The sequence below is a fragment of the Mauremys mutica genome, chromosome 2 (assembly GCF_020497125.1).
Source record: "Mauremys mutica isolate MM-2020 ecotype Southern chromosome 2, ASM2049712v1, whole genome shotgun sequence".
NCBI lineage: Eukaryota > Metazoa > Chordata > Testudines > Geoemydidae > Mauremys > Mauremys mutica.
The window spans coordinates 296,374,397-296,384,910 of NC_059073.1; the positions used below are offsets into that span (position 1 = coordinate 296,374,397).

At 55.2% G+C, this 10,514-nt stretch overlaps 1 protein-coding gene across 1 annotated transcript; it reads right to left on the reverse strand.

Moving 5' to 3' along the window:
- Positions 1-443: 443 nt before the first annotated feature.
- On the reverse strand, positions 444-9,667 carry TMUB1 (transmembrane and ubiquitin like domain containing 1). Its single transcript, XM_045004309.1, has 3 exons — positions 9,533-9,667; positions 3,311-3,824; positions 444-1,517 (listed from the first exon to the last, which is right to left on the reverse strand). The coding sequence occupies exons 2-3, from the start codon at positions 3,784-3,786 to the stop codon at positions 1,163-1,165; spliced, it is 831 nt and encodes a 276-aa protein (XP_044860244.1). The 5' UTR covers positions 3,787-3,824; positions 9,533-9,667; the 3' UTR covers positions 444-1,162.
- Between the last annotated feature and the right edge of the window lie 847 nt (positions 9,668-10,514).

A 10,514-nucleotide genomic window follows, 5' to 3' on the forward strand; every position in this document is an offset into this window, starting at 1 on the left:
CCATCACCCCCCAGGAACCCTACGGGGTGGGGCAGGACAGGCCAGCTGGGCCTCCCATACCTGGGCACCCTTCCCAAAGGAGCAGACCATGCAGTCAACCCCTGCATGAGCAGCAGTGTCCCCCCCACCTCCACTCAGGTCAGAGAGCCCAGGGGGTGAAGAGCTCTCCCCTTCTCGGAGGCACTGCTCCCCCGTGCAGCAATAGCCATGGGCCAGGGCCGCCCAGAGGATTCCGGGGGCCCGGGGTCTTCGGCGGCGGGGGGCCCTTCCGTTCTGGGACCCACCGCCGAAGTGCCCCAAAGACCCGCGGCGGGAGCTCCCCGCCGCTGAATTACCGCCGAAGCGGGACCCGCCGCCAAAGTGTTCTCTTGGGGGCCCCTCCGGGGCCCGGGGCAAATTGCCCCCTTTGCCCCCCCCCCCCCCGGGCGGCCCTGCCATGGGCTAATGGATTGCCAGGTCCGGGACTCCACACAGCAAGGAACGTGTGTGAGAGTGTGTGTGTGTGAGAGAGAGAGAGAGTGTGTGAGAGCACTCAAGTGTGCAGGGGAAAGAAGGGCACGCAACAGCACCCAGACTGTATGCCAGTGTGTGGGTGAGCAAGCATTGAGCACGAGGGCCCAGTCTGTTCACAAGCACGTGCAAAGAGCAAATGGGGGGTGGAGGGGTGGAGTCTGGGCAGATTCTCTATTTGCACAGCACAACTCCTCAGCAGCAGGGCCTGGCAGAGGAACCAGTTCAGGAGGAGATCCCAGCCTGTCCTGCAGAGCTGCTTGCTCCTTATAACCACGAAGTCCTCCCGCCTTCCTCAGAGGCAGGAAGAAACTGCCCCCTTGTAACAATTAAGGATCTGGCTCCCACCCTCACCAAAACCACCCCCAAGTGCTGTTGGGGGAGGGGAGAGCCTCACTGGACTGCAGCGTCCCTCTTCTCAGCCGCCAGGTGGAGTGGGGGTATGGGACTCGGAAATGTGGGCCACAGTGACTGCCCCTGCGCTCCTGCTGGGCATCAGGACTCATGCTACAACAGCAGACCTGGGGCCCCAGTGACTTGGGGGAGTCTATCATCAGCCCCACCAAAACGGCTCCCCTCAGCCGTAGAGGCAGCGGGCAGGCAGGCTCTGCCCAGGACAGGCTGGCAGGGTTCGGAGCCTCCGTGGGCAGTGTTATCTGCGGTAGAGAGCGAAGGCCATGAAGCTGAAGAGCAGGGTGAGGCCAGCCAGGCAGGAGGTGGCGGTGGCGGTGAAGACGTGCCGGTACTGCAGCTGGAAGTACCATAGCACAGCCAGCATGAGCACAAAGAGCGGCAGCATCAGGCTGCCCACGTTGAGGGCTGTGTGCACAGGGTCCGCAGTGGCCCGGAGGCCAGCAGCCATGGGGGCTGGGCCATGCTGGGAGACGTGGCAGTGCAGAACGCTGTTGTGGGTGAGGTGCAACGCAGCCAGGCTCTGAGCATCGTCCCGCAGCAGCTGGCCCTGGTAGATCAGACGCACCTGGTGCTCCTGGCCTGGGAAATGGGCCCTAAGGTGAAGACACAGGGAGGGAAATGTTAGTCACAGACACACAGTTCGCCAGCCCCACCTTAAGAACATCAAAACGACCACACTGGCTCAGCCCAATGGTCCAGCCCACCCACGGTCCTGTCTGCCAGCAGGGGCCAGTGCCAGGTGCTTCAGAGGGACTGAATGCAATAGGGTGATTTATCGAGTGATCCATCCCATCATCCTCTCCCAGCTTCTGGCAGTCAGAGGTTTAGGGACACCCGGAGTATGGGCTGCGTCCCTGCCCGTCTTGGCTAATCGCCATCAATGGATCAGGGACTGAGCTAATTCTTTTCTGGACCTAGTTATAGTTTTGGCCTTCACAACATCCCCTGGCAAGGAGTTCCACAGGTTGACTGTGCGTTGTGTGGAGAACTTCCTTGTGTTTGTTTTAAACCTGCTGCCTATTAATTTCACTGAGTGGCCCCTAGCCCTTGTGTTATGAGGAGTAAATAACACTTCCTTATTTACTTTCTCTACACCAGCCTTGATTTTATAGACGTCTATCCTATCCCCCCTTAGTCGTCCCTTTTCCAAGCTGAACAGTCCCAGTCTCTTTAATCTTCTCAAATGGAAGCCGTTCCACATCCCTAATCATGTTTGTTGCCCTTCTCTGTGCTTTTTCCAATTCTAATACATTTTTTTGAGATGGGGCAACCACATCCGCACGCAGTATTCGAGGTGTGCACATACCATGGATTTATATAGTGGCAATATGATATTTTCTGTCCTATTATGTATCCCCTTCCTAATGATTCCCAAATTTCTGTTTGCTTTTTTGACTGCCGCTGCACATTGAGTGGATGTTTTCAGAGAACTATCCACAGTGACTCCAAGATCTCTTTCCTGAGTGGTAACAGCTAATTTACACCCCATCATTGTATATGTATAGTTGGATTATCTTTTCCAATGTGCATCACTTTGCATTTAGCAACACTGAATTGCATCTGCTATTTTGTTACCCAGTCACCCAGTTTGGTGAGATCCTTTGCAACTCTTCACAGTCTGCTTTGAGTACAACCTTCCTCCATAGGGCTCCATACCCCCATTACGGGGGGCTTGGCTGTGCCTAACTCCCCATGAATCTCCATCCTGGGAGCCCGAATGCAAGCCCCCCACTCCCGATCCGTCTCCATCCCCAGGCACCTGGCTGCACAGCCCTCCCCCACATATTCCCTTCCATGGTCTGTCATTTTGCTGTGTGCTCTCATTGTCCTAGCAGTGTCCCACCATGGTCCCCCCAGGCCAGTCTGCGCCCTTGTGCCAGGGTGTGTCCCGCACAGCACTCCCATCACCCTGGACTGTGGATCTGGGGGGAGGGATAGCTCAGTGGTTTGAGCATTGGCCTGCTAAACCCAGGGTTGTGAGCTCAATCCTTGAGGGGGCCACTTAGGGAGCTGGGGCAAAAATTGGTCCTGCTAGTGAAGGCAGGGGGCTGGACTCAATGACCTTTTGAGGTCCCTTCCAGTTCTACGAGATTGGCAGATCTCCAATTATTATTATTATTTATTATTATCGGTGATCACTGGTACCAACAGCACCATCTAAGCTACACAAGCCTATCCCCGTGTGGAGGGACGGCAGCAGAAAGCGGTCCAGGCTCCAAGCCGCATCCAGCAGGTTTAGTGCAGGAGAAGGGAGGACAAACTGAGGTTCAAGGGATGCCAGAGCCCCCAGGCGGGGTGGGCAGAGGCCAGGGAGCCTGCCTGGCTGGGAGGCTGCGCTTCAGAGCTCCGCCTCCTCCCCACAGCTTGCTGCCGCTTGGCCTCTCACCTCTTCAGAGAGCCGACCGTCTCCTCTGGGCGCACAGTGGCCAGGCGCTCCGTGTCGTTCAGGAACTTCAGCCTTAGCACTATGGTGCGGTCCATGGGGCTACTGTCTGTGGCCTCGGGGCTGGCACCTGTGTCTCCGGGGAGCTGCAGGGGGCACTGTGGAGATCCAGGCTCAGCCCGGTGCCTCAGCTCTGCAGCAATACCATCAGGCCCATCAGGCACGGCACCTGCTGACGACTCCGCTTCCTCCTTGGGCTCCCCTGCCGCTGGGGTTTGCATGCTGGGGTCCCTCGGCCCATCCTCCAGCAGGCTCTCTGCCCCAAGCTGTCCAGCTGCCACAGGGGGGGAAGCAGCAAAGACCTGGTCGCCCCGCTCTGAGGTGTGTGTAGAGACCCATGCCAGCACCAGCACCAGCACGATGAGCAGCAGGGCAAAGAGGATGGTGACTTCGTCGCCCACGCCCTCAATCAGAGCCATGGCAGCTGGGCAGTGCTGGGGACAGCAGGATTACCAGACTGCAAAGAGACAGAACAGCAGCAGTGAGCCCTGGGAGCCAGTATCGGGGACACCCCCGCCCCCCCGCCAGTGCTCAGCACAGCGGGCCCTCAGCTTCCCACCCAACAGGGACTCCCGCAGGCTGGGCCTGGCCCACAGGGCACAACATTAATGCCCCAGGGAGGAAGGTCCTGGAGCCACCCCCATGCCCCGGGGCACTAAGTGCAGGGATGGGGAGAGTTACAGGGATGCTGAGCCCAACGGGCCTAGATCTCTGAGCTCATTTGTTTGCATCACCCTTCCCGTTCGACTCTCTTCCCATTGTCCCCCTCAGGTAGCGCAGTCTAGCTACGGCTGCCTAATGCTTCCCACTAGCCGCCCCTTTTCAGTTGCTCCTAACATTGCAAACTTCAACTGCTTTTATTTGGGGAGGTACGGGGACAGAGACAGGTTGTGTGCGCGGGAGGAGAAGAGACAGACAGGTACATGCTAGGAGACAGGGACAGGCTGGGGAAACTGGCAGAAGGGTCTATAGCCACTAGACATGCTCCTCTCCACAGCCCGGAATGGAATTCTGGATTCCTGTCCATCAGCATTTCTCCGACGCCAGCCGACGGCTGCGCAACCCACTGACAAAGCACATGTCCCACCCCACCTAGTAGCAGACACACACAGACAGCTCCTCCACTAGTCATAGAATCATAGAATCTCAGGGTTGGAAGGGACCTCAGGAGGTATCTAGTCCAACCCCCTGCTCAAAGCAGGACCAACCCCAACTAAATCATCCCAGCCAGGGCTTTGTCAAGCCTGACCTTAAAAACCTCTAAGGAAGGAGATTCCACCACCTCCCTGGGGAACCCATTCCAGTGCTTCACCACCCTACTAGTGAAACAGTGTTTCCTAACATCCAACCTAGACCTTCCCCACTGCAACTTGAGACCATTGCTCCTTGTTCTGTCATCGGGTACCACTGAGAACAGCCGAGCTCCATCCTCTTTGGAACCCCCTTTCAGGTAGTTGAAAGCAGCTATCAAATCCCCCCTCATTCTTCTCTTCTGCAGGCTAAACAATCCCAGTTCCCTCAGCCTCTCCTCATAAGTCATGTGCTCCAGCCTCCTAATCATTTTTGTTGCCCTCCGCTGGACTTTTTCCAATTTTTCCACATCCTTCTTGTAGTGTGGGACCCAAAGCTGGACACAGTACTCCAGATGAGGCCTCACCAATGTTGAATAGAGGGGAATGATCACATCCCTCGATATGCTGGCAATGCCCCTACTTATACAGCCCAAAATGCCATTAGCCTTCTTGGCAACAAGGGCACACTGTTGACTCATATCCAGCTTCTCGTCCACTGTAACCCCTAGGTCCTTTTCTGCAGAACTGCTGCCGAGCCACTCGGTCCCTAGTCTGTAGCAGTGCATGGGATTCTTCTGTCCTAAGTGCAGGACTCTGCACTTGTCCTTGTTGAACCTCATCAGGTTTCTTTTGGCCCAGTCCTCTAATTTGTCTAGGTCCCTCTGTATCCTATCCCTACCCTTCAGCGTATCTACCACTCTTCCCAGTTTAGTGTCATCTGCAAACTTGCTGAGGGTGCAGTCCACGCCATCCTCCAGATCGTTAATGAAGATATTGAACAAAAACGGCCCCAGGACCGACCCTTGGGGCACTCCACTTGAAACCGGCTGCCAACTAGACATGGAGCCGTTGATCACTACCCATTGAGCCCAACGATTTAGCCAGTTTTCTATCCACCTTATAGTCCAATCATCTAGCCCATACTTCTTTAACTGAGTGGTAGAGTCAGAGATGTTAAGACCAGAAAGTAGTAGTATGATCATCTAGTCTGACCTCCACCGGGAGAGAACTGTGCTGGGATCTAAAGGTGTCAGGGGCCAATATAGTTCCACACAATGGAATTTGTTTTTTCACTTTGCTTTTAAAAAAAGCCAGGCGGTTACATTAACAAAAATCTACCCTAGAAGAATGCTGAGATTTCAAAGCTGAGCACTCAAAAGATAGGAAATGCCAGTTAAGGTTACAAGGGCATCCTTAATTTGACTCCATGTGCATATACTTACAATACAATCTTTAATTACTTGATCACATACTACATTACCCACAGGACCCCTGCCTCAATCAGTGTACAGGATAGATGGGGCTGTGGGAATGAATTGTGTCTGTGTAGTGAAGGAGGCTGTCTGTAGGGCTCATTTCTTGACTAAGCAGGAAGCATGTATCCATCCCTCACCCCCTTTACACAACTGATTGTGAACTCCCTCCAACGATGGGCATGTTCCACCCCACCAGGAAAGCGTGCTGTGAATAAGGCAGGGGACAACAGGAAGAGAAAGAATGTTCTTGTGGTGAAGGAAATTGAATGCTGTCCTGGAAAACTGGAGTCTGTCCCTGCCTCTGCCACACCGTTCCTGGGCAAGTCACTTAAACCAAACTTTTCAGTGTGTTCTCATTTCTGGATGTCTGACTCGAGACCTGGGGCCTTATATGCAGAAGTGCCAAGTGCTCATGATGGCAACTGAAGTCAATCAGGGCTGTGCTTTGAACATCTGAAGTGTTATAAAAATACTACTAAGCGCCAAAGGCTCCAGGCATCTCAAACTGGGCATTCAAAACTAGGGGAAGCTTTTGACAATTTTTGCCTTAATCTCCCGGGCTCAGATCTTCAAAGGTCTAGGCACGTGTCAAAGACCCAGAGCCTAGTCTATACGCAGCCCGTAACCAGTCCCCTCAGTGTGCCGGGTCCCAAGGACCCACAGTTCCACTGGGGCAGGTCTGTAGCCACCAAGGCTCTGAAACTGGCCTTTCAGCCCTAGCGATCCCTGTCTCTCTCTGTGAATCCCCAGCCAGATGCCTGCAGAAGGCCATGCTGTGCCCCCTTCATGGCATCATGCTCCCTGCAGTCAGTATCTGCACTCACAGCAGGCAGCCCTCCCAAAACAAGGTCACACTTGATTGGTCACCTGGCTTCAGATCCCGATGTTAGCGGAGAGGCAAAGGTGAAGGCAGCGTCCAGCCTGGCCAGCTCCAGACCAAGGCTCCCTTGAAACCATCTTGTCTCTCTCCCTTTGTCCTTTGTTCCACCAGGTGCCTGTCTCCAAAGGCCAACTTAGCCCAGTCACCCGACCCCCCCTTTGTTCTCCACCTGGGGCCTTTGCTCTGCTTCCCCACAGAGAGATGGGGGGAAAACTCTGTCCTGGCCATTGGGGATTCCACTGTCTTGTGGATCCTGGGTGGTTTCAGCCTGTCCTTGTCAACCCATTCACACCACCCAGGCAGTCCTGTGACACACACCCCTCACCTGCCCAGCTCTGCCCAAGAGCAGCTCTTTAACCCTTTATGCTCCATGCAAAGCACCGAAGGAAACATTTATAGGAATCTCTGATTGCGCATCCAAAACTAGTGGAAGCATTTAACAATATTTTCCTTACTCTCTCGGGCTCAGATCCTCCCAGGTGTAGGCATCTGAACACCCCCTGATTTAACTGACGGGTAGCTAAATACCTCTGAGGTTCGGTGCCGTCATTCTCCATCTATAAAATGGGGACACCCCAGTCTAATCTCACAGGTGCTTTGTGAAGAGAAATTCATCTTTTCCCAAAAGTGAAACAACATGAAATAAAACGAAAAACTCAACCAGCAACTGCAGCTCTAGGGCTCGTGTCCTGTCCGGGCATCGCGACCTGGTACACAAGGTCACAGCGCCACACAATCAGGCTTGGCCCAGCCTCCTCCTTCCATGACAAGGGGGCACCCCTAACGGGTCCAACTTTGAGTGACTGGTGTTGCAATCTGGCTGTGCCTCCATCAAACCTGAGCAGTGCTGCAAGCCTGTGTGCCAGGTCGCAACACCCAGAGTGAGGAGTCAGGCCCAGCCCCCAGGACAGGAACCCCAGAGCTGCTGCTGCTGGCTCTCCAGCCCAGCTTCCACCACCTAGGGCAGAACCCATAACCACCCCCTGCCCCACCGCCAGATCTGGATAAAATGAAATAACCAGAAATTCCCAAAGACTCAAACAGAAATGGGCTCGCTCCACAAGAGTAGCTCTGTATTCAGGGCTGGGTTTGGATGGTCAGTAAGCCAAGCCTGGGATCACACACCAAATAAAAACAAAGAGCAATATTAAATGGCTCCGCACTCAGGGAGCACTTTTCATTCAGAGCACTGAATGAGGCAAGGGATCATGTACTTACAGACCGTTTCGCAATGCACATGCACAAGGGAGCAAATTAAGGGACTGCCGAACATTTGAGTGCTTTACTTTATAAGCTTTATTTTAAATGTAGCTTTTTTGTATGTTGTTATTGATGGTGTATCTAGGGCAGTGGCTCTCAGCCTGGGGGACGCAGAGCTCTTCCTGGGGGTACATCAACTCAGCTAGAGATCTGCCTAGTTTTACAACAGGCTACGTAAAAAGCACTAGTGAAGACAGGACAAACTAACACTTCATAAAAAGAACAGGAGTACTCGTGGCACCTTAGAGACTAACAAATTTATTTGAGCATAAGCTTTCGTGGGCTACAGCCCACTTCATCGCTCTATATACTAGACACTGAATTGTAAGTACAATATTTATATTCCATTGATTTATTTTATAATTATATGGTAAAAATCAGACAATAAGCTATTTGTCAGCAATAGCATGCGGTGACACCTTTGTATTTCTCTGTCTGGGTTTGTAGGCACGTAGTTTGTAAGTGAGGTGAAACGCGAGGGTACGCCAGGGAAATTAGCCTCCTGCAAGGGGGACAGCCGTCTGGAAAGGCTCAGAGCCCCTGCTCTAAGGCACTGACACATGGAACTAAAAGATAAGCTCTCGAGCCAAAGGAATCATTTTGGGGGCAGGTCTCTGGCCTGTGTGACGCCGGAGGCCAGACTATCTGATCACAATTGTCCCTGCTGGCCTTGGACTCTATGAACAACAAAAGGCTGAGTCCTGCCCTGAGCAGCTCACAATCTACATAGGCGAGGGACCGAGATACAATTATTAACATATTTTGAGACGTGCCCACCACAAGCCAGCCCAGCCTCTCTGCAGTCCAACGCCTCCAGAGGGAGGAAGCCAGCAAACCCCTCCCTGCAGGGCCCACCACTCGGGCACTCTAGGCGTGAGGGTCTGAGGGAGTCTTGGGGCGCAGCCCGTCTGCGTGGCTGGGGAGCGAGGTACAGGAGGGCGGCTGAGCACAAGGCCTGCCCAGGGCAGCGTGCCCACAAGGGCTGCTCCGCCTGTTCCCCAGGCGCTGGCACGGGGCGGGGGGCTGCTGCGCCCCCGGCTCGACGCGCTTCCCACGAATCCAGGGTCAGTTCGGTTCAGTGGCTCTCGGCCCCCCCACTACACAGACTGTCCCGGCAGCCCTGGTCTGGTCCCAGCGCCGGCCCGGCCGGCCGGCCCCTCTGCGGGCTGGGGGGACCGGGCCTGGGGGATCCGCGGCGGGGTGTTCACAGGGCGGCGCTAGCCGAGAGGACGGACACGGAGCAGGTCAGCGCGGAGCTCGGGGGGCAGAGGGGGGGGAGCCCCCAGCCAGGGCGGGGCAGCTGGCACATGGGGGGCAGCTCCCCCCCCCCACGAGAGCAGGGCAGGAAAGGCGGCGGGGCGGGGAGAAGAGGCGGGGGGCCGCAGCGGGGCGGGATCAGGGATAGTTGGGGGGCCGCAGCGGAGGGGTCCGGGCCGCGGCGGCGGAGGGACCCTGTGAGCGCCGAGCCGATACTCACCCGCCTCCTCCATCTCGGACCCCTCGCTTCCGGCACCAGCGCAAGGCATTCTGGGACCTGTAGTCCCCCCCAGCGCAGGGCATTGTGGGGCCTGTAGTCCCCCCCGAGCGCAGGGCATTCTGGGACCTGTAGTCCCCCTCCCAGCGCAGGGCATTGTGGGGCCTGTAGTCCCCTCCCAGCGCAGGGCATTCTGGGACCTGTAGTCCCCCTCCCAGCGCAGGGCATTGTGGGGCCTGTAGTCCCCTCCCAGCGCAGGGCATTGTGGGGCCTGTAGTCACATTACACACCCACCCACAGAGCACAGTAGGGCCCGTAATCAGATTACACACACACACACACACACACAGACATACACACGGCTTGTGGGGCCACACACACACACACACACACACACATACGGCTTGTGGGGCCACACACACACACACACACACACACGCACGCGGCTTGTGGGGCCCCTAGTCCATTCACGTTTGTTCCATTCAGCACAGTGTTGCCAATGGCAGAGGGGACCATTGTGATCGTCTCGTCTGACCCCCTGTATTGAGTTAACAATGGCCAGTGATGGCAAATCCACCATGACCCTGGGTCAATGGTTCCCATGGATAATTACCCTGACTGTCAAAAATGTCCATCGTATTTCCAGTCCGAGTTTGTCTCGCTTCGGCTTCCAGCCATTGGATGGTATCAGACCTTTCTCTGCCGCACTGAAAAACCCTTTGCTAAATATTTGTTCCCCATGTAGGTACTTACAGACTGTGCTCAAGTCATCTCTGAAGCTTCTCTTTGTTAAACTAAATAGACTGAGCTCCTTGATCTATCACTGCAGGTCATTCTCCTGGCTCTTCTCTGAACCCTCTCCAGTTTATCAACATCCTCCTTGACTTGAGGGCACCAGAGGTGGCCACAGGATTCCGGCAGCGGTCATGCTGGACACATCCCCTACAGTTCTCTGTGCAGCTCCATCCTGGGCATATTGGAATAA

Bases quoted from the DNA above. Each gene is read 5' to 3' on its own strand.
- TMUB1 (XM_045004309.1), bottom strand. From the start codon at position 3,786: ATGGCTCTGATTGAGGGCGTGGGCGACGAAGTCACCATCCTCTTTGCC. The intron at 1,518-3,310 runs GTGAGAGGCCAA...TCTTCACCTTAG, and splicing joins ACGGTCGGCTCTCTGAAGAG to GGCCCATTTCCCAGGCCAGG.